Source organism: Macrosteles quadrilineatus, unplaced genomic scaffold (assembly GCF_028750875.1).
Source record: "Macrosteles quadrilineatus isolate MER2022 unplaced genomic scaffold, UCM_ALF_1.0 Scaffold_1__1_contigs__length_201487025, whole genome shotgun sequence".
NCBI lineage: Eukaryota > Metazoa > Arthropoda > Insecta > Hemiptera > Cicadellidae > Macrosteles > Macrosteles quadrilineatus.
The window spans coordinates 150,139,153-150,164,858 of record NW_026542594.1 but is presented as its reverse complement, the minus strand read 5'-3'; the positions used below and the strand labels follow the sequence as shown (position 1 = coordinate 150,164,858).

General features: G+C 32.0%; 1 protein-coding gene across 2 annotated transcripts in view; it reads right to left on the bottom strand.

Moving 5' to 3' along the window:
- The window catches only part of LOC128982999 (hemicentin-1-like), a 49,269-nt gene extending 24,453 nt beyond the window's left edge, over window positions 1-24,816 (bottom strand). For both annotated transcript variants that reach the window (XM_054402114.1, XM_054402115.1), the window contains exons 1-5: window positions 24,171-24,816; window positions 5,217-5,349; window positions 4,285-4,490; window positions 2,706-2,819; window positions 424-627 (exon numbers count right to left, since the gene is read on the bottom strand). In XM_054402114.1, the coding sequence (XP_054258089.1) occupies window positions 424-627; window positions 2,706-2,819; window positions 4,285-4,490; window positions 5,217-5,349; window positions 24,171-24,264 (751 nt within the window). In that variant the 5' untranslated portion in view covers window positions 24,265-24,816. The remainder of the gene's footprint in view (window positions 1-423; window positions 628-2,705; window positions 2,820-4,284; window positions 4,491-5,216; window positions 5,350-24,170) is intronic.
- Between the last annotated feature and the right edge of the window lie 890 nt (window positions 24,817-25,706).

Below are 25,706 nucleotides of genomic sequence, written 5' to 3'. Positions count from 1 at the left end.
CGTTTTGCCTACAATGTTTTTTCTTGGCCAATTATTTTGTAATAAATAGTGTTAACAGGATAGCTTTTTGTGTATATTTTGACAGTGGCAAAAATAGTTTGTGCTCGTAATACTCACAAGATTTTTCCTACCACCATAGTTAATTTAATATCACAAAGATTAGTCTTACTTTTTTGTTAGGCTTGCTAATTTAATTGATGTTATTTACCTACATGTTAGTGTTTTACACGTCAAAAGTAAAATCTGTTGATTTAGCAAGTGGGAACGGTCATTCCCACTGATAATGAAAAATGCGGAATAAGCTATTTTGAGCTTTTTACAAGTGTGGCAATGTGACCATTTCCATGCAGTGGTAGGAAAATATAAATTAGTAGTGTATATAAGAGGTGAACATATAACTTAATATTTGTGTTGTTAACTCACAGTTGAGGTCTAGTGTGACAGCGGACGTGATAGGTGCCACGTAGTTGTTGTTGGACGCCTGACACGTGTAGACGGTGTGAAGATGACGTCGCTCCAGCCGCTCAAGATGGAGGATGTTGCGCACACGACGCTCGGACACTGCCTCGAACGTGTCGTCCAGCAGCGCGTTCTCTTGCCACCACGTCACACGTGGCAGAGGGCGACCTGTCATCAATATCAGTGTGTAACTATGACAAAGCTATTGTTGTGTTGGTTGTGTTAGTGTATGCTATTGATTGTCGCCTTTTATACTTTGTGACAGAACATTGGGTACTTATCCAAAAAATTTGGGAGGATTCACTATAAAGAACATTTTGAACGTAGTTGGGTTTATCTGGGATATCCTATATTCTAATACGAGCTATGTATGTTTGTCTGTCTGTCTGTATATATCTCGAAATCCAGCAGAAGGATTTCGTCCAAATTTTTGAACTTAAGACTTTTAGTCCTTAAACGTGATTGGTGACAGCCACTATCACATGAAAATTTGTATTTCTCTACACAATTAATTTTAAATTTTGAAATTTAACATAGGCCAAATAGGTTTTCAAGTATTTATGTTGGTTTAACAATAAGAAGGATATAAGAAAGAAAAAGTAAACAAAAAATGTTCACATGTGTTTATAACAAACCTTCCTCAGTACACTAGCAAATTACAATATACAGTACAAAGGAAAAACACATCAGTTGTAAATATTGAGCAAAGATTACACAAAAGATTATTCTATATGGGGGAAAATATCCTAATGTAAAAAGTCAGAATTTCAATTTCTTTAAAAGTAGTAGTGAAAAGAGAAAAATTATTGTCACAAGCCATTTTGAAACATCAGTACTGTAATATGATTTTGTTTGTATCATATTTTTATCCGATCATCTGTTGAGGTAAGTGTAAAAGTTGAACCACGGGTTTCAATGACTAGAAGGGAGAAACATTCTGTTCGAGTAGCACTTAAACTTAAACAGGATCATAAAAGTGTACATTGTTTTTGTTTACTTGCATACTTTTAAATTACAGAGTTGTTATTATTTTTTAGCGACCAAATGACTATGGTTTGTAATAAAAATGTTTTAGTAAATTACAAAATGTCTGTTTACGATATTGTTTCAACAATTAAACCCAAATACAACCGAGCAAGGCTCGGTCCCCGGTACTACTTATAATAGTATTTCTAACCACCAGATATCCGACACACGAATGTACGATAAAGTATACACAGAAGAAAAAGGTTTTAATATGTAAAACTCGTGAGTTTATTTTATTGTATTATTAAAATCTGCATTTAGGGCAATTTAAGTTATCGCACAATTTAAATTATGTTGCATCATATATAAGTAAACAAATAATCCTAGGAAACGTTTAGGTCAATATTTACGTGCAAAAATCAACTATTATATTATTGCTATTATTATATTAATCAGACAGTGTTGTATTTGCATCCTTATATCAATACGTGAATATATCCTGTTATTGTGTTGGTCACACGCTTCATAGTTTTTCCTTGAACTGTGTACATTATTATGTTTACACAATTTAGATGGTTTAAGGGCAAGGTTTTCTAAATTCCCTCTCCACTTTTTAACACTTGTATACAGAATGATTGATATATTCCTGCCGGCTGTTTTTTTTTTCGAAAGTTATAAGAGTTATACAAACATTTAAAATTGTAACTGCCTTGAATTTTTTTATAAAAAATGTTGGTAAAGTTAAGCAAAACATTTTAGCCGACATTTTTCCAATATGGCCACCAACTTAGATTTTTCTTATGGAAGACCCTATATTTAATGATGTTTTTAGAAATTAAATGCAATTTAAATAAAAACAATATTTTCCCTTAATTTTCCCCCTAAAGTTACTTTTTAAGGAGTTACAGCGTGTTACAACTAAGAAAAAATGACTTGCGGTGTACATTATGCATCATTTCATTCTGCATAATGTAGCAAATAAACGAGTAAGCTTAGTGCGAAAATGCTAAGAGGAACTAAGCCTTAAAATTGCATCTACATTCTACAAAGATCAGTTTTCATATCTTCAAATATCCTGCCATTTTTTGAAATTAGAGGCCGTTTTTTGAATAGATTGAGACAATATTTTGCATGCATTTTATGGTCTTTTTATACCATGTGCTGGCTGTTGTTTCAAAGTTGGAGTGAAGTGGATTGGGTGGAATCACTTCCCCTCAAACCGCCTAAATTTTGTGAACGAAGACTAGTGAGTGAGTCCTGTAGCCCAGCAGGTTACTAACCTCCACTGGAGTAACAAGTGATGTCCACAGACGCACCCTCGTTGTAAGGCCCCAGGATATAATGCTGAACCATCTCCCCTCGGTCGTCCAGCACCGTTAGTCTCTGAGGTGGAACTGCAAATATCAACTTATGAGTTAAATTAGATGATATTTTTTCTTATTGCAATTTATTAAGTTAATCACCGACTTAAATAACCCCTTCTTGTTAATTACAAGACTTTTAGTCCTTAAACGTGATTGGTGACAGCCACTATCACATGAAAATTTTTGTGTAATTAACTTAGATGCTCTGGCTAAACGAGCTAAATGCAGATGTATGTTATTAGTGAAACACTATTAGCGTAAACTACACATAATATGAATGTATACAGGTTAAAATAGTTATTTGTGCAACTTGTGAGAAAAATGAGCAATTGACTCACTCGAGAGAAATCCTTACGAGGAATGGTTTCTCGAGTGAGGCAATTGTACTTTGAACTCGAGTTGCACATTATACTTTTCCTACAGTTACCATAAAACAAATAAATTGGTGAAGAAACATAACCTATTTTTACACAGAAGTGAACTTTTAATATAACATTTAATGTGAAGTGACAAATACAACAGTACAACAGCTGACCAGCTGATTTACAGCCAGTGCTGCCAACATATTTCGTGCGCATACGGCGTTGCCTGCATGTTACGCGCTCACTATTTCGTGCCTTCACGTTGAAAATCTGGAGTGTGACAAAGTAATTAGAGTGAGACAATGTTAACATTGTCTCACTGATGAGCGAATTGGCCACTTTGCTTTCTCAAATCAGTGAGAGAACATGTACATTGTTAGGTAACTGTAGGAAAAAATAATAAATAACAGTGTTCTTTGAGTAAATATTTTGTTCATATGAGAGTGGGATAGGTGTATTTCGTCATTAACTCATAATACTTAAAAGTAGAATATAATGCTCATCAAAATACTTTTACTTTTAACATTAGGTACCTTTAGTGACATTTAAATTTAAATTATTTATAAAGAAATAGCAGGATATTTCCAAACACTTTTTTAAAATTCTACTAATTGCATACTGATGCAGCTTAAATATTCCTTATCGTCTTGGATGCTTAAAAAATATCTTTGAATTAATCAGGTAAGGGTCTACACTATGAGACTTAAAATATTTTGTGTTAAGATATAGAATATGCAAAATTAGTAATATTTCATTAGATAGTATTTGCTCAGTACATAATTATGTAATAGAAATATCTTTGCCTCACTTAAAATTATTTTTTTATCCTTAAATATATGATGGACATACAGTTAAATGTACACTAGGTGGTATCGTCAATGCAACATATATTTTTTTAAAGGTAAAACATATACCCAACAAATAAATCTATCTGATTCATCTTTAAAACTATTCATCAACCAGCATATATTTTCTCTGAATCTAATTTGGCTTCATTATCTGTAGTAAGTATAAGTTTGTGCACAGTTGACTTTATCTCTCATATATATTAAAGAATTTTCAGATATATTCCTCACAGCTTATTCGGTATAATACAGGACGTTAAGGGTTGTTTAGTGAAAATTTGAACCTACTAATAACGGTAAGATTGACTTGATAGTGACGAGTGGGAGAACGCTTGAAGTCGACTCTGCAACGGTAAGATCCACCGTCAGCGTCTTTGACTCCTTCTATGGTCAGCTTGGCGGGACTGTCGGTGAACCTGAAGGATGTGCGGCCTCGGAGCGTGGCGTTGGCCCAGTGGAGCGGGGCCTCGGCGTTCCGACCTCGGGCGTCGTAGCTGCAAACCAGCAAACCGGGTTGACAACGATTGACAATATAGTAGATTTCCACGGGAAGCTTAAACGGGCGTATAGTCAATTTAATTGTCAGATCTCTTTTTACTTGGAATTTCAAACATTATCAACAAATAAATCATATTACTGTATAGAAGTCCCATCTCTGTTGGCCTTGTTTAAAACAAAGTATATTGGAAACATAATATTTAGGTCGAGCAAATAGCAATTTAATATAACTTTGAAAAGTATGCATCTTCGTCATCATTGTCGTTTTATAACTATAAAGTATTTGTAGGTCAAAGTTCTGTTCATTATATCAAACTCAATTAGTTATTTATTATAAAAGGATTATGGAATTACTCATAAGGAATTATGAGTAAAAAATACTAATCAAGCCTCATAAAATGTCGCTGTAAAACATAACATCCAGGTCAAAAATTCCACCAGAAATTGTAGTCGTATTTTGTGTAATTCAGTAGCGACATACTCATTTCTCAGAAACAAAACGCTTGGCTGTTATAACATTTATATATTCAAACATTTATCTCTCATGTTTATTTGTCCTCCTGGAATATACATATAGAATAAATCAAGTCTAAAATCTGGTATCAGGTCTTATTATTGTTATTGGGGTTGTGTGCATTTCTCAAAATAACTTTGTTAGACTGAAATGATTTTATTTGTATGTAAGTAAAAGATTATATGAAATCATCGAACACGGTATTTACCTGTAAATAGGAGAATCTGACAGCTCTTTGTACCAGATGACAAGATGGGCTCTGTCTCCTGGCAGATTTGTGTGAACATCACACGGGAGTTTGGCTACTCCACCCTTTACAGCTTCGGTAGCAGAAACACTCTCTAGAAAATACAACACCAGTGTGTGTAAAATTTGATAAAATGATAAAGCTACACTTAAGGTTTGTGTGGACCCTTAATCACATGGATTAAAGGTTTGCTATGTAATATTATTTCAAAACTAGAGGCAAGATTGGAGGTACCACCGAATGAGAGAATTGAGAGACGTTGGCAGCCATATGTACTAGGGGTATATAATACGAGTACATTGTAGACTTGAGTATTGGAAATAGGGGCTGAATGAATAAGGGGGTCTTAGCATTGAAATAAAGCCATAAGCCAATGCACTGGGGGATAGTTGGCACCAACATAACAACGTTTAAAGTGTCTTCATTTTCTAGCAGAGTTACCGTGCCAGCGCATCCTCCAGTCGAATTTCTAGCTTAGTGGATATAATTACCTGGCCTTGATAAACAAAACTATTCTAAATCTAAATATCATATGAGTTTGGCCTGTGTTATGGTAGTAAACTTTTATTATTCTTATTGATATTGGGATATTTAGCAAAGGTTTAGGTAAATTATTAATTTAATGCAGCCCGCCACCTTGGTTGAGTTTCAAACCACAAAATGAGCTACACACTTTCATCAAATGTCTCCACATTTATACATGGTTAGTTTAGATACGGAATACAAACGCTGTAATTGTATGATAGGTTGCTGAAAAAGTAATTGTACTTGTTTAGAACCTAATTTGAGTCTATCACAAAATGCCCTTCTTATTGAAACACTTCTTAATCAAAACTGTAACTAAGATCGATATAAAAACGTTAACCATTATCATCGGTTAAAAAAGAGAGCACGCTGACCAAGAAAAGCAATCAAGGAACAAAAGAGCCAACTTTCTTCAGAATACAAATGCCGGTTTTCGTACACTTATAAGAGCTTTGCAGAAACCATAATGGATTATAAATACTGGCCCCATAAAATACAAAAATTACTTAAAGTTCAACATTTACAAATCCATAACAATTTCATTACAGTTCCGACATTTCTTTCAGATATTGAAGAAAGTAAACCATTGTTTCCGAAAGAATAAACAACAAAATAAAAATATAAAATTCATTTTGTATAACTACAAGTTGTTTTACAAGATGTTTGTGTAAACTATTTTGTTAATGCAATAACAGCTCTAAGATCACTAATATTAGCTTTGACTATTGATACCATAGTAAATGCTATTAGTAGTGACGCAAGTCAAACATTAATTATTTTGTTTCCTTACAATATTTTATTTTATACTTTTGGTCAATTAAAATATTTAAACTAGATTTCCTAATCATTTAAAAAAATTCGTTGAAGGGAAATCTGTTACAAAACGAGTATAATTGGTAAATCAGAAGCTTGTGATTCTTTGAGTAATTCCGTGGCAGACACCAGCACGACGCCTGCTGTGTTAATTGGCCTCAATTGGTGACTAGTGCTCCTGTCATTCCTCAGTCTTTGATTGTGCACCGTGACTAACACTGCTTGGCAGCAACACAAGGGAAATGGTTGGTGGTAATGGAAATGTATAATGGCTCTCATGTGTGTAATACTACTTAGATTTTACTTTATTTACAATAAATATCCAAATAATAATATCCGTACGGTTTTTATTCTACTCTGAGTATTGTTTTGTACTATATCTTTTAAAAATATTAGATGAATAAGATTTTTTTTTATCATGAAGTCTCATCATTCCTGAAATTTGTCTGTTACAAAACGTATTGGAACTATATTCACATATGATTTACGTGAAGGAATGTTTTATGTGACATGGCATATACAAATTCATACGTACAGATAATTAAAAAAGTAATACAGATAACAGTAGTACAGGAAATTTTACAGTTAATAATCATATTTCATTTTTACCTTAAAAATCAAGTTTATAGAAATCATACTTGGAGTTTGCCAATACAGGGATTTTATAGTTTAACTTAAGACTTGTACATTGGAAAGTCCAAATTAGACCAAATTAGAATTGTTGTATTTTGGGGAATCCGCGTTTGTTAAGAAACTGCTTGTTAAAAATCATCAAACTAAAACATATTTAAATACGATATTATCTATATATATAAAAGGCAAAGCCCTCACTGACTGACTGACTCACTCACTCATCACTAATTCTCTTACTTCCCATTTACCTAGGAGGCTGAAATTTGGTACACTGATTCTTTAGGCATTAAATAGGAAAACTTAGCTGTTTTTATTCTGATCGGACTCTCGGGCTCCGCCCCAGTGGCTCTGGAGTTTCCCATGTTAACCTTATGAGTTCTCATATTTAAATGGAATTAATGAATCTTAACAGCTGTTTCAATTAAACAAGTTGGTTCTGTTCTATAATGATCAATAGCATTTAAGTTACAAGGATTACCAACAGAGTGCAGCACTATTATTTCTTTTACATTTATGACAACAGCTAATTTGCAACCAAAAGGTGAGTGAGCGTAGCGAACGAACTAACCAGGAAGGCAAGTGAGCGCAGCGAACGAGCTCCAACCTAAAAGTCAGTGAGCGTAGCGAACGAACTTCAACCAGGACGTGATTGAGCCATGCGAACAAGCTCACTTATGAAGTTAAACGGGGCAAAGCCCGCGGGTACAGCTAGTCTTCTATATATTAATACGCAAGCAGTTTTCTTTTCACAGTCATAACTCAGTAACGGCTTGATGGATTTTAAAGTTTGAGGTGTCAAATTAAAGGTATTTTCACGTAGATGTGCAAATACGTCTCATAATATTTAGAAAGGGCACCACTTAAGTACACTTAAGCGCTAAAGTTTGGAAGGCGGCGCTATCTGTTGACATTTGATCAAACTCATTTCCCTTTGTTTACAAATAACATATGGACGTAGTTTGAAATAGTTTTTAAGGTTAACCACAGACTTAAAACTTCCAGAGCAAAGCTGGAATATATATTTTGTTTCAATCTGTTAACTAAGTCTGGTTCACAATGAAGAGTTTCCTATCAATAATAGACAACAAAGTGTTTAAGAATAAATATTTAATAAATATTTAATTCTTTTTGTCTATGGTTAAATTGATTTACCTTACATAGTATTTTACTGATTATCATGTAGTTACAGTTCGATGTGATGAAGTGAATGTTTAAAAGTGATTATTCACAGGGCAATTATCCGTTACATTACCATATTATAATGTAATTTACAATGTGTGTCAAAATTCCAATTCCTTTATAGTGTTTTCTGTTGTTTGGTTAACTTTCTTATTTCATTTCAATTTAAAATCAAATGCCGCCAGTACGACGAAGAACTGTGAGTGGCTGGAGGGAGTGCGAACATGACCGCTTGCATCAACCTCTCAATTGAACATTTGATGTGTACATAGTGGTAGTACCACCGTTGTGATAGTCCTATCTCGGACAAATGAACATTAAATATTTACATTGTAGTGGCTTACATATTTTTAAGCAAAAAAAAAAAAAAAAAAAAAAAAAAAAAAAAAAAAAAAAAAAAAAAAAAAACTGGCCGAGACAGTTAAGTTTGTACTTTTCGTTGCCATAAATGACAGGTTCGTTTACCTCATTTGTGCAATTCACCACAATAAACTTAGGGTTCTTATTGGAAACTCCCAATCTGGAAATAGGACTGTGAGACTGATTATCCAGAAATTATTTGGATAAAGTTCGTTAATTCAGTTCTGCCTTTACCATGGTCAGTTCCAAAGCTCATTAAGATGAGAAAGTTCCACAGTGGATCTACAATTTTAAGATCCGTGACACGTTTTACCACCGAGTAGATCCTCTAATTCCTCAAGAAGGTGATGATCCTGAATACGCACAGATATATAAGTAAGTATTACAATGTCATTGGAACCCAAAGGAGAACTTAAGCACTATAAAAAAAATGCAATGAAAAAATATGCGGGAAATAGGGTCACAATGCCAGCCCATTTGCAAATATTTGAAGACTGTGGCAGACATTATGTAGGGACGAGAGCTCCGAGGAGTCAAGTGAGATTCTTATGTACATAATAAGAGACAGAAGAAATTTCTTCCCTCGCTACAATGATGCTACCTGTCTGTGTAGATTTCGCAGCAATTTTTAAAGCTGAAAACAAAGTACCACCTGGCCAAATAAATCTTATAGCTTTTTCCAACACTAATAATGTTAAACGCGTATCCATTATAGATCTGTTGTTAGATCCACTTGCTTACCCTCTTATGTTCCCAACCGGAGACTTGGGTTAGGGCCCCTAATTTAAATACGCCTAAAACAGAACATATCAAAGAAATAATTTAACAATGCTAGAATAAGAGTAGCGATGGTTGGCGTCAAGAGAGGAATTGAGCTACATTAGGTCAAAAGCTCACTTTACAGTGTGTGGTTTACATCTACGTGCTCATAGAGTGCACCCGCCTCCTACACCTAAGAGATAACCAAAGCAGTATGACAGTAAATGTAAATTTAAATATTGTAGATTGCTTATATATTTTTTACATCAGTTTTACTCGATTTCGAGCAACAGGTTATCTAGTTATTTTTATATCAAAGAATTATTTTACGATGCAAATATTATAACTTAATTTGCTATGGTTAACGTAAGTTATCGTTTGCTATTGTAGTCTTGAGTACAGATTCATCTTTAGGTAATTCAATTTTAGTCATAATTATTTTTTATTTGAAATCAATTAGATAGTTATTCTGTAGAAACAGATTTGAATAAAGGAAATCAGTTTTTAATCGATATACATATAATACACCATTTTATTGTATTCAAAATAAAATATTTGTTTTTATTTGAAAATAATTAGTCATTATATTTAAATACGAAGAAATGTAAAAATTGATAAAAGGTTACTCATTTTGCACTGAACGATGTTATAGTATGAATATGTATTTAAAAAGTAGTATCATATTATAAATATGTTTATGTGAATTTTTATGTTTGAATAAACACATTACTGATATATGAATTTATTACACTGCATTATGGAATGCGACTGCTGAAAATAAATGTTTTCCCAATTATTAAAATATGTTATCGTTAACAAGGTTATTTTATAACAAAACTAGATTATTTCAGTATGGTTTGTTAAATTCAAAATAAGGAGAGGTTCTTACAATGATATACGATTGACCAATGCAACACAAATATTTCCATTAAATTTCATTGTCATGACAAATTAGGTTCCAAAGCAACCCGTTGGCTAAAGTAGGTCATATTTAGCAATTACAAACATCGAATTTCCTTGCACACATTATGCAATTGTTTAAATTTACCCTCGTTATGAGGGTCTATATGCAAGAGCTAACTTTGTATACCCTATCTATCCCTCAGACACTGTCCCCAACAAAGGTATTAGTAAACGATAATATATCATAATGAAATATGTTATGAATACATAGCAATGTAACTTCATTTGCTAGGGCATTACGTAATTGACTTTCTTGATGAATGTTTTATTTTTGTATAAATTTAAATATTTGTCTAGTAAATGTAACTACGGCGAAATGATCATTAAAATACCGGTGTAAATTGAAAACCTTCTGGTACAGGTTCTACAACTTACACTATATATCCAGGGTGTCCCGGAAATCTCTACCAAAATTTTAGCACATTATTTTTTCTTAGTAAGAAACATGTCTAAATATCATATTTAAATTGTCCGGAAGTCCTTAGTTACTCAAGCAGCAGCCATTTTCTTTTTTTCACTTATTCATTCTTTTGAAGAATGGTTGAACATACGAAATTGAAACATTGCAAAAACCTTTATTACAACTAGACAAAGGTACCAAAATATTATGACAATTTTTCAAATTCATAAAAGTGGTTGGGGCTATTTAAAATCAATGGTTCTTTAGTTATTTAAGAAACAAAATTTTAAATTGCAGCCATTTCGTTTGATGAGACAATCCTTTAAAATTATGATAGAGAGTTCCGGGACACCCTGTATATTGAATACAACTTTAAGGGGAGTTTTACAAGAAGATCATTAAATCGTGAACACAATTTTGGTGAGTTGGTGAAAGGCAATATGAAGTTGATTATATCAACGTTTAGGTTTGGTCCAAGGAAAAATACAAAAAATACTCTAGGATCGATGTAGTGAACAATTTGTATTGTAATTTTACACAGTCATCAGTTTTACTTTGTTATCATTATCTTGGTGAAATTATCGGTTCTAATAAACAGGATAGATTTTTATACCTGCTGAGGTTTTTTTACTATGTACGAGGGACGCATAAGTAGGCAAATCAGTCATTATTCTAGTAAATTTGTTATAACAGAATACAGACAAATTATAGCTTTCTGCTTTTGTTAAATAAATGCATTAATATAAGATAATGTGCCAATAAATTTATACGGTCTTGTTTGTATATTACCATCCTAAAATAAATGGAGTTGGTATGCAAACACTGTCTACTGTACAGGTGAAGTAATAAAATGTGTGGTTGGGAAGCCGTTGTCGGCAGTTAGTGTTAAACATTATCAGGTTGGTAGGAAGGCAAAACACGTTGCCTGCTGTTATGTTCACCTCTTCAGTTCACTTGAATATTCTAATAACATATGAGAAAATCAGTTTATGTTCAAATTATTAAATTTTTGGCCTTTAAATTTTTCTAACATTTGTGTTAGTTTTCTGTGTATTGTTTACAATAATTGAAACGGTTATGTAAATAAATGGAGGGATCTGACTTTATAGTATTTTACTTTTTTACACACAACAAGCCTTAGAAACACTGATTCAGTTTCATTGGCCTTTGGATGTAACTGATTTTGTAAGAGAAATACAGCTGAGCAATATTTAGTACAAACATTTCGTTGACACCAAGAACACATTATGTAACCATTATTTAATAGATTGAACACAATTTCCTTATGCTGATAATATCTTAAATGAATTTCAATGAAATATTAAAATACATCGAAATGCCTAGCTAATATTTTAATGTCCATGTTTTCAAACTACATATTTATGAAAAGATTACGATTACTTGTAATTTACAAGCTACTAAGTAGAGTACAATAGATAAAAATCATTTAACTATAGTAATAACTGCCAAACCAAGCTTAATATTCAATAAAAAACTCACATAAAAGAAAGGTGAATATAGCTATTCAAGTGAAAAGTAGAAGGAAAACTCTAAACTATTTGAAAATACCTTTTTGGATTTCTGTTAAGCGACTTTTGTTTACTGACGCTTGTGATACTAATGTTGAAAATCGTAGTTTTCTTGAAGATAATTATTTTTATTATTGCTTAATTGTGGAAAATAGAGTCTCTTCTTTTGTGCTTATTATTCATATTTTATGCATATTATCAATCACACAGAGTCACAGAGTCAACTGTTATGTAATCAAATCAAAGCATGCTGAAGATTAAAACCGTGATATCAAATAAGGGACAGAGGGAATGTAAGCGAGAAGGCGAGGATTATCCACAGGGTGGGGAGGACGAGAACGGCGTCAGTAAATTATATATTACTCTCAAAACAAACACACGATTCCTCCCGCGGTGTAGACATGTTCAGATAAACCCTTGCTAAGTTATTACTTGAGTCATCAACAGACTTAATACGAGAGGTCCTATAAGCGTAATAAAAGGTGCCTAGCAAACTACTAATCATAAGATTGATTGATTTTGTTAATAAATACCATTCCAAATAGACAATTTCGTACTATTTGGTACATTTTAAGAGGTAGTTTCTTGAATAGAAAAAATATATGATATAACTTTAAGGCAAACGATCTACCAAAGTTTAAATGGATTCAGCAAACTTGGTTATGTTTGTAATTTTATCTGCCAGATCCAGAAACACTTCAACAAGATTATGTTCTTATTTTACACAGTTTCCATTGACATTTTTATATTATATTTTTTGTTTTATAATTTTAGTGAAACATATTGCAGCATAAAACAAATTTTTTATATATATACAACGTGGCACAATTTACGTTGTTTAAATCGTGTAGGCCACAATTAATTGCTAGGTTTTTAAAATTGGTAAATCATTTGAATATGATTAATATTCTCCTCCTGAAGAATCTATTAGTACATATTAGTTAAATTTTAGGAGTAAACATAATTAGGCCTTAAATAAGTAAATCCATAGGTTTGACCCACATACATAAATATTTGGCCATTTTCCATTAAACTACAACTATTTATTATTGCAATTCCGTTTATTCACTAGCAGAGTTTTTCATAATCAGCAAGTTTGGTTGGTTAGGTTGGATTAGAATGGTTTCATTTTATAATTGATATATTCAAAGACTAGCCTAACTGATAAAAATATCGCAATCGCAATAAAAAAGTAGTGGTAATGAATTAACGTAAAAGAACTAAACACTTTACTGTATATAGCAGGATAAAATGCAACAATCTAAGCACACAACACAACAACGACAACCAAAAACACAATCAACGCCCAACAATCTAGACAATTTCGTTTTCTGACAAAATGATCACTGCATACGCAATTAATATTTAAACTTTTCATTTTCAGATCGCATCCCCAACAATACTATCATTATTTTATAACCATAAAACAACATAACAAACGTTAACATTGTACTTCTTTCTCTCCTGAATAAGGTTTATTTAGGAAGGTCAGAATAATATAAACCGTGAACAATTATTTTACCTTCAACCGTTTTTTTTTAATGGCCGTTTTAGTTTAGTTCTTATAATTAAAAAGTCTTACATAACAGCATTGTTTACTTTCTAACAGTATAGTTTAACTCATAAAAACACAGGTAACGGACCAATGAGGTTCAAGGATTGAGACAGAAGAATTAATGATTTGTAATGATTTGAACTTCAACTAATCAGCTGTGCAGGCCAATTTAATAGTTGAGTGGTGAGATAAGTGTTTGTTACAATGTTTCCTTGCATCACTGTCAGTGGCAATGAGAGGTTATAAACGAAAACATTACCTCTATTAGAATATTTGAGAAGTGATTTTTAGTAATTAAAACATTGTCGTAGGTAAAGTAGTCTACGCAACTCGCGTAATAATAGTGTTAACGACACTAGAAAATATAAGTTTTTAAGGCACTCACCAAGGCTCGTACCTTACATTTTCTTCTCGTGTCGTTAACACTATCGTTTCGCAATCATTGCGTAAACTACTACAACGTCATACTATTTATTATTGTTATGAACAAGCTATTTAACGAACTGACTATATTTTTAATGCTAGCCTTTATTCCTATCAGTTAATTCAATACAAGTTCAACAAAGTGTTTGTCTTAGTTTTTTTTTATAAAATGAACATTTGTATTTTCAACGTACGTGTAAAGCAACACGAGATGAGCCTGAGGTAGAACAGCGTCAGTAAACTATAAATTATTTTCAAAACAAACTCAGCCCCGGCTCCGTGGCTCCGTAATGAGGAGATAAAGTCCCTGGTGGGAAATCACACTACCTTTCACCCTTGTACACAACTCTTTTCACAAATAAGCTTCTATGAAATGTTTGTGAACGACGTTTTTGCTTGAAAAGAAGTTGGATGGTTGAATTAACATTTCATTTTTTCAGTTATAAGCTAATAATGTAAAACTACAAAATCCATATTTTGCGAACTACACATAGAAAATAAGCTATTAGAGTAGGTCTCACGGTAAGTTTTCGACCCGAAACCGATATACTTTTTTTGTTATTATGTTCTCAGAGTAAAAACGTTATTGGGCAGGGCAGACGCATTGCATGGCAAGCTAAAATTTCCCAGTCTTATACCTTCTTTGTTTGGGGAATCCTTAAAAGTGAAGTGTGTACTACAAATGTAAACATTGAAGAGGAGCTGACAAAGTGGTTGACAGTATCGGAGAAGCACAATTAATCGACAAATATATTAACAGGAACATTTTAAAATATAACATGTTTAATATTATTTTACACAATTGACTTTGTTAATTACTTAATTATTTGAAAGTGAATAAACAAGTGAACAAATAACTGCTTGAATATGTTTATGTGTGGTTATCTTTATATCTAATAAACTAAGTACATCAAAATGAGTCATCCTTTCTAGTGGTTTTTTTGTTAACACTATAAGCAACCAGTACACAGAAAACTATCTTTTATAATTTAATAATGTTAAAAGTAACATTAATCTTAGGTTGGGTTGAAAGCCCTTCTCAGGGACTTTACTAAATTGAAAATAGCGTTTGCCAAGAGAATAATGCACAATCCTGCCATCTCGGATTATGTTTCTGGCAGCCGCAGTCTCAAAGATACCTTATCGGAAATAGTCATCTTACGAATATAAGAATATATATTGCAGTTATTTACAGTGCATTTATTCATGGTGATTTCAAACTTCATGATGCAGTTAGAATATTCACTGTATTTTTACAATTTGACCACCAAACGTCTAAATAACGTTGCTGGGATAACAATGCTGTTTGTAATAAATTTGTAATAATATTTTTACTCTAAGAGAAAGGTCATATGCTGAAAATATTTTAAGACCTTTTATTGTATGCTCTTTTAGTCTGATCAGGAATTAAGGGATATAATATTATAGTATTTTTTTTTTATCTTTCAAATTTGCTTTGAAAGAAAATGTTCTCCCATTCATAATCTTTCTTATGTCATTTTAGAGGATAACTTCCAAAAACTTTGTATTTAAGCTCCAGTAATTCTAAGTCCGTTCTATTGTGATGCCAAATAAGAATAATTTTAACAGTTTTAATAAAAACAAAGAGTCAAGATCGATGATTCTTAGTTTTTTTGTACTTTAAACAGGTATAAATAATACAATTCCTAATATAGAAATACAGTATAACAATAAGACGGAAAATTTCACATATCACATAACAACTTCAGATATAAAAAATACTATCTGATTAAATACTGTGACAATTTATATTAGGATGTATTAGGTCTCTCGTGGACTAGATAATATTTTAATCGTTTCGTAAAATCTCCAGACAGTCAAGCATGCTTGAAGCGTGTTGAAGAGTATGTTAAAAAGCGCTCAGTCCTAATCTTGTAAGTACTTAGGAGATTATTGTACTAAGACATAAGGTCATCAGCACTGTAAGGCTATTAACACTATGTGGCATGTCATACATAAAAAGTATACACTTTGATCTGTTATTTAAGAACAAATTATTCTGTTGTTTCTGATAAAAGTACGAAAATATCGGTATTGCTAAGTGGATATACTGCTCACCTATTAGCAATCAGGAAGTCACCATATCACCATGAGATGAAAGTGAAGAAATGGGAAATGTGAACAAGTTTGATAGTTTGAAACTGGACCCAGTTGTCTGATTGGTCATTATATAAAAAAAATCATAGCTAAAAGAGAAGTTGATTATTTTCAGTAAAAAAATAATTAAAAAAACTGTAATCTAATTAGCACTCTTTCTACACGCATATTCACCTTATAATACGAATAATGGTATTTCGGCTTTATCTCACGATTACGCTCTTATTAGCTTTCTAATATGACCGTTATGGTAAAAACATCACATCTGCAATGCACAAGATCCATCACGTTGGCAAAATTACAGGGTTGAACGTGCAAGTTTAAATTGATTGTTCGGAAATCCTATAAGCCTCCTGGCTGTTACAATACCAAACACATCTGTGGCTGCGTTTGGCAGCTGTATGCTAACATACACGATATTGGTCGGCATTTTACTCGTACTTAGCTTTATAAGTCATAATACAATACGGTTTTATAACTCTCACTAAGTTAAATTTTGAAGATTTTAATTTTTTACTAAGATCATTCTGAAAATTGTAAAAGGAAAACACAATTCTTTGGCTGTTTTTGGCAGCTGTAGATAATGGTCTTTAGTTAATGATCAACATAGACGATAATCTTCTGTATTTTTCACGCATTTAGCAATTAGAAGTAATAAAATAATAAATTGCAATACATCTCTCTATGTTTTGGATTTGTTAAAAAAATTTAGTCAAAATCTAAACATAATATTTCTAAAAATCTTAAAAGTAAAATACCCCCATGCAGAAGAACTGCAGGTTAAGTGGATTTGAATTTGTCAGTCTGGATATTCAATAAATGTCTTTTAACTTGTCAGATTTTTTATTTAAATAACATTAAGTTTAGTGAGTACTTACAATTATGAAGTATAATAAGTCAAATGTTTGTATTTGGCAACTGTTAGATTTGAACTAGTGATGTGTTTATTATAACTTAAGGCCATGTGTGTATGTAAATTATTGATCACCTGTCATATGCATTTGTATTGTCTGTATTAGTTTTTTTGTGTGTTTACATTAATATATGAGTTTGATTAAACTGATCTAATTTTATTTATTATTGAAAATATAACATTGGTGACAAGGAAAATGAAGAATGAATGAACAAGAGTTAAATAAACTTAAGAAAGCAGGAGCTGTAGTAAAAGGACAGTTGAAGAAGGCAGAAAGATTCCAGTCTTAAAGTGACTGAGGTGAGTGTTAAGCTCAAAGCAATAGTGCTGACCAGTGAGAACGTTACAAAAGTATTCAGGACCAAATTAGAGTACAAGCAAGAAACTATTCAAACTCTAAAGTAAAGTGGAGTTTTGGAAGAATATTGGAAAGGGAAATCATCCTTCTGCAAAAACTACCAATGGACGATGGAACTGTCTGGAGGCGTCGTGTTGACCAACTACTCAAATGCGAAGTAACTTTATCAAAACATTTCAGAGGGGATAATTAATTGATGTGTTTAACTGATGCAATTAAGCTAAGACCATATGTGTATGTAAATTATTGATCACCTGTTATATGCATTTGTTTTGTTTGTATTAGTTTTTATGTTTACATCAAAGTATGAGATTGATTCAACTGAACTAATTTACTTATTATTTTAATGCATCTGCAATACTAAAACTGCTGTGGAAATTAAATTTTTCTTATGGGGATTTAACATGGGGCCAAATTTTAAGCTTACAACAGCTACCCTGACCATACTACTGGAGCAATTTACACGCGGGTTGTACAAAAAAAAAGGTTATCGGTCCTATATGTGCAGGTTTTATTTGTATTTTGAAAATATTTATGTTAATTGGGTCAAAAATAGAAACTAAACTTTTCTTATTGACATTATAAACATGGGTCTAATTCTATATATTAATAGACAAGCATGTTTATTGAAAACCTTTTTTCTCAGCTTCTGTGCATCGCAGGGGAAATATACGAATACTGTTAGAAAGGTATTTGCCTGTAGATGTGCAGAATCGCTTTATAGATTAAAATAGGCTCAACAATCAGCACAAAAAATGAATTTAAAATTTTAAACAAACTAATATGGGCCTTATGGGTTGTCATGTTGCTGACGAAATAATAACAAAATATAAACAGAAAATTTAAACAAATGGCAGAAATTCCAATCACATGTTGTATTTACAGCTAGGGGTGAGAAGTTTGCACAATACATATTTTTTGTCAAGTTTTCGACCACGGAAGGATATCTAGTAATAAAACCAATTAACTTTCACATTTTTGTTATAATCTGTACACGACATTTCCTTACACTGACACTGTAAAGGCTGAAATACCCAGTAGCTACGGTAGGTAATACGTGTAGTTTGGTAGGCCGACACAATTTTACAGCTCGTCACGGTTAGTGATATTCAACACTTGGTAATGGCACTTGATCACAACAGTATGAGAGGTGAGAAGCTGCCAAGTGGAGCTATAAATTGTTGAGAGGGATATTGGATACCAGGTCGAAGGTAACGCAGTAGGAGATTAACATTTTCTCCCCAACATTTTCTTCCAATCACTACTACATATCTTAAATATTGTGAAAAATATGACTTAAAAAAAATCCCTTTTATATTTTCCTTTCATTTATAACGTGTTTGTTTTCCAAAGACGCTATCTGTACTTAGTTTTGAAAATAATTCGCAATGTTGTTTGTTTTGCATACATTAAATTACTAAACATTACATACATAACAAGCTTTTATTTTCAGGCTTATGTATTTACAACTAAACCATCTTTAGTAATTGTGCTATTTGCAATTTGATATTCATAAGATAAATATCATTCTTCTAGCAAAGATAGTTAGTTTAGTTTAAAAATTGGTTTTGCAATTTTTCCATTCAAATTACTGTATATCTAAATAGTTTGGAAACCACTTAACAGAACTCGGGAATGGCAATAGGTCGTTTTTGTACCATTAAAAGAGTAACAGAATTTTGAAATAGTTTTTTTTTTCAACCCATAGTACGGTTTATATATTGATAACAATTAGTATAGCTAATTTCATTGAAGTCATAGGCTTATAGTGTCTTGTAATATAACGGTTTGTATGCAACTATAATATCATGCATCATAAAAGCTATCAGATGTATGTAAAAATGTTGTTTTACAATTTTGGATTTTGCAATGGTTCAAGTACGAAGATATATATTACTGTAAAATATCCTCATTATTTTTTTTAAGTTGGCTAAAAAAATACACCAAAATACCACCAACAGTACCAGCTCAGACGCAGCAGTAAAGATGGTCGTTGTTCAGGATAACTTTATAGCCAGGGTATGTTATGGCTCTCTCCCAAGATGTTCGGTACCACGAGTGACTATAAGGAAAGATAGATAAGGGATTATGCATGTAAACAATTCCTTAAGAACATATCAACCATATATTCGTTGAATAACTCAAAAATCCACATTTACTAAATATGAAAGAGATTTGATAATTTAAAGGGTTCGGAGGTAGCTGCTCACCATGAATATGCAACTAAAAACTACCCTTGTACAAGCAGTAAATACAAAGGAATAATAGCCCTACTTTCCATTCAAACAACCAACGTGACCTGCTTACTTAGTATAAAGGTTTACGTACCTCTGCATTTTGGCATAGTTATACTGATAAATACTGAACTAACACGATTCATCTTAATAAAGGAAACATGGTGAACAATATAAGTATATACTGATACTTATTTGTTTATACACTTTTATTACATACTCTTCATATTTATATACTGATAAAGTTAAGGGTGTGAATTGTCCAAAGTCCTTAAAAAAATGGTACCCATTTTTATTTTTAGTAATATTCATTGATCTCCCAATAGCAATCATGAATGTAATAGCATATTTCACTTCTAGTCTCAAAATTGACACTTTTCAGTGCAATATAGTGGTTTGCGAGTGAAGTGAAGCCGATCACGGAATACAACTATCGAGACTCAAAATGAAACTTTTGAGGCGAGTAGTGAACAATACTTTTCATCATTATGCAAATAGTCACCCAAAGCTTTTTGTTTTTATTTAATGAAAAATTGTCTATTGTTTTTAATAATTTCTATATTATAGTTTAACAATTTATTTAAATTTGATCTGGAAGACATTTTCTTTGATAAAAGAACACATACCCTAGTGCTCTTTTTGCACCCTGTTTTTCTCAGCTTCTGTGCATCGCAGGGAAAATCGATGTATACTTAGAAAGATGCCTGTTAAGGTGCAGAATCCCTTCATAAATTAAAATCGGCTCAAAAATAAGCACATATTAAAATGAATTTAAAATTTAAAACAAACTAACATGGACCTTAAAGGTTTCAATGTTGTTGACGAAATAACAACTCAATTTAAACGGAAAATCAAAACAAATGGAAGAAATTTCAATCACGTGTTTTATTTAAAGCTTGGGGTGAAAATAGAGAAGTTTGCACAATACATACTTTTGGTCAAGTTTTAGGTTATGGGGTGAGCTCTAGTTTTATGGTTTTAATTTATTTCTTCCGGTGACACTAATTTGGTTCAAAAGATTCTATTGTTGCAATAAACACGAATCTATAACTTATTTTAGAAATGTGGAAGCTTATTTAGTTTTCATAGACTAATTGTACTTAACCTTACAAACGAAACACAACTGGAAGATTGAAAAAGGTGTAGCAAACGGCAGCTACTGTTTATTTTTAGAGAATTCTGGGCAACGTTATCACATTTTCTGAGAAACCAATATCGTGGTATGTGGTAGTATGTGAGGAAAATCCTACCGTTCTGAAGATTGAAACATGATTTGGGAATATTGCTTGTTTGTAAACATTAAAGGTTGCAGAAAAAGCGTTCAGTGTTTGTTTCTTGTCTGAGGTGTTTTATATTAATATAAATCACCAGTAACATTTACGTTTACTCGTACGAAGTACAAAAACTGTCGTAGCTTTCATACTACGTTCTTCCCAATGACAATTTTATGGTGCAGAACACTGCTCTAACATTATGTAATGATACAGTGTTTAAATTAAGTCTTGAAACAAATCTGTATTTTTAAAACCGAAATATATATAAATATTCTGTTTGTGGCAATAATTGTTAACAAAGGTTTCGCAAATTTTAAATATTTAAACCCCTTAACAGGGTAGGGAATAGGGGGTGACTCATATTTTTCTCAAAATTGCGGAACCTATGTTAACAATCAATTCCTCAAACAGAATATATCTATCTATTTATGTTTTAAAAATACAGATTTCTTTCATATTTGTAAAATTGGTGCTTTTCACATAGGTACAGTAAATCGAATTTTGGACTATCTGCCATTTAGCCGTGGGGTGAGATATACACCTCGGGTTTGCGTCATTGTGTTTCTTTTGACGAATCCTTCAAAACGAGGGATATATCAATAGAAGTTGCTATTTGAAAAAAATAAGTCACCCCTACCCCTACCCTGTTAGGAGGATAAAAAAATATTTTTGATTTAGAAATTACGGAACTTTTGTGCAATCAATGACACAAACAGTTCTATCTATTTTGGTTTAAAAAATACAATATTGTTTCAAGACTTAATTTACAGACTATATAAGGGATAGTTATCAATCAAATCCGTGGTGATTCAAAAGAAAAAAAAAACACGTATTATTTAGTTTATCCTTTTATACATAAAACCATAGCACTGCTACGCTTCAGTAAAAAATATCATGCTAAAGAATTGTATAACACTTTGACTATTGTAATTTTTTTTCCTAAGCCAATAGAACCCTAACCTATGATAGCTCAACGCCAGTGTCATTAGGAGTTTTGTGCAACAGTATTCTTAAGGTATAAAGGGTTCTTATTTCGGATACTAACTGAAATTGGTTTTATATGTTTCTAGCACTCTCTAGATTTTGGATCGTTCATTTTTCTTTTATTATTTTCGACGTTTTACAATATGTTTAAATAATCATGTTTCAAAAATTCACTCAAACAAATTGACAGTACCATACACACTATGTGACATGTAATTCAGTTGGATGTAGACACGTTTGGAGGTATGTTAGCCCATTAAATCGTGAAAGAAATAGTATTTTTTCAAATGATATTGGTAAATTTATCATTCGGTCATTTCTGTATTACACACTTGCCAAACGCTTACTTTAAAAAAAAAAAAAAAAAAAATCAAACTGCAAGAGGTTAAAAATGGAGAAATCTTACACATTAAGCAACCAAAATTAAACTCACTATCTTGAAAATAGTTTGGACACTGAAGTTATTTAACACATTTATTCTGTTTAAACACTACAAAATACTCGAGTTTAAGATATCATATTTACGTTTCATTTAATATGCTTCGTATAGTTTTAATCTTCAATAACCCGGAAAGAAATAGCGTTAACTTCATAAATCTCAAATTGAAGGAGTTCTCATTGAGGGCCGCTGTGTGAACGCCAATTACTGACGGGATAACTGAAGCGTGGAACGTTTATTCAGGTGGCTTAAATATCCCGCGAGGGCGCAAAACCCTCAGATGAGTTTCCTTCTAAATTATTGGCTTTTTATATCAACTAGGTTTTAATTTACAGATGTTTTAGTTAGCATACATAAGATTATAATCGAAACACTTGAAATGGATGGTATGACAAACTTCGCATATAAAAAAAAATTATTGTTAGTTTATTTACCAATAAATGCTAGTGAATTGTTGTGATATAAAATAAAACATGAACATGCTGAACGGCATTATTTTATAAATCTGTGATACTATTCCTCAATTAGTAGAAAACATGAAAAAAATATCTAAAGACAATCTCTCAACAAATCAAAAATAATATGCTTTGATTTTTTAAGGAAGCAAAATATTTCGATATCATTATTTTTTTAAGAAGTGTAACAAAGACAACGTTCAACTATACTAGGTTAGCATAATACTTATATAATTTCTTATTTTACTAGTATAGAGAAAATAATGACGTTATTTGGCAATATTTACGAAACTTGCATAAACATTGCATGCTAACACGTAAAAGTTGTAAAGTATAAAAAAATAAATATGCTTTTGCATTTAACAACTTTGAACAACCAAATATTTTATGACAACAAATAATAGCTTTAAATTTGAGGACAACCCAAAGTATGTTACTTTAACGCACATAGCCAGGACATAAAATCATGTAATGCAGCATTTACTGTTAACTGTGGATAAAGAAATGTTTTGACTTGATATAATGACAATTTTGCTTTTCTGCAACGTAAAAGGCTGCACAACACTTCACGTTCTAGAGATTACTTTCAACGTCTAGAACTGTAAAAGTCAGTTTAATAGCTCCACGTTTGTAGTCGTAAATTTTAGTCAAGGGTTTCGTTTAATGTTTTATACCAATGCTGTTAGATAACTTTAGATTTTGAAAGAATTTAACATACGATTTACTAATTTTTAATGTTTATTTTGTTATTTGCATTTAACTTTGATAAGCCTATTTTAATTGAAAATGTGTAAAAAAATAATCGTTTATAACATCGCTTCAGTTTTTAATGTCAACAGCCTGTTCAACCAGTTATACTAACCATTAAAAACTTACATCTGTATACAATATATCTCGCATTAGTGTGGGGTAGTGTATAACAGTACAATAATCTGAAACTAATATTTCATAAATATTTTGTATGTATTTTCTACATTAATCTATTTAATTTGGTTTCTTACCTATCTCGATGTCTGTGATCGCAGAACCTAGGTCCAGGTCCAGGACAAAACCAAGGACCAGGATAAGGATGAAGGACCCACTGGAGTAGGTCATGTAGCCAATACGTCGTCACTATCCACCACGATATACACAAGTAACCCACCACATCGCTGTCACCACCACCACAGACAGGCACGAAACCACGCTGCTACACTAGTGATAGACTTCGTTTGTATAGGTGTTAAACATTGTTGTTAAATGAAGTGTCACTGGAGTTTTCGAATATTCGGTCAAGTGATTGGTTGGAAATTAATCATTTAAGATATTATAACTGTGTATAACAGTAGTTATTTTATTGATTTAGCACGCAAAAGATACACGAAACATGTTACATTCTGATACTTTAACATTGTAATCGTAAAAATATAATAAATAAAACATAAATATGATGCTTTAATTTAAAATTCCCCGAGCAAGTAAAATATCACCTAATCATTTCAAATGGGTTTGTCACATGTTCTCCGGCTATGATACAATAAACACAAACTAACATTAATTAACACGTGAATAGCGTGAGAAGCGACCACCGCACGACCACGGGCGCGACTGGAGAGCTACAGTGGCTGGACCCTAGTGCCGAGAGTTGCCGAACATTGACGTATCTTGCCGAACACCTCCGCCCCCTACCAACGATCAGGTCGGGAAAGTGTAACGCTATAAATCGAGGGGGTAAAAACTTGGTCATGTCTCCTAAACTCTCCAAGACAACATTTACCCCCGCCTTCAAAGATAAATTCCCCTCTCTGCTAAAAAAGAAGAGCCGAATGATATAAATTTCTGTCTCTTTCGAAGCGACAAAGAAAATATTAACTTTCTATTGTATTTTCCGTAATAAAGAGTCTCTCTGAAAAACTTTAACATTTAAAAAAGTTGAGTTTGTTAGAGCTGATTGATTATTTGAGTTGATTTAATGAATTGGAAATTTCCAACAGCTCAGTGGTGTGTGAGTAAACGTTTTTCAGTTTATTCAAACTAACTGAGCGTACTTGCATTTACTGTTGCTTAAAATAAACTAGCAAAGGTAGACTACGAATTAATATTTTTTTTTCTCAAGATACACGGTTAAATATCTTCATAATTTTTTTGAAACCCCGCACAAACTGAATTTGACTTCGTTGAAATTTCATCATTTAACAAACCACATAATCTTTAAAACAGTAATGTATGGTAACAAAAAAGAACCACCAAGTCAATGTAAAGGAATTCTAAGTTTTTTTGTTGTTGTTGTTCAAATAGGTTATTATTGTTGTTTTTATTTCAAATAATACAAGACATATTTTTTCGATTGTAATTTATATTTATAAACAATATACAATTTTAATTTACAATTCTTTGACACGTTACTTTTAGTTAAGTAAATAGTTTGTTAATATTGTATAATCATTAATGTTAGATACTCAGTTTTTAGACTTATTAAAATATATTACGATATCAACATTTTAGGTTGAAAAATACTTATTTTATAACATAATATTCTTGCTAGCCTTAAATTTAAA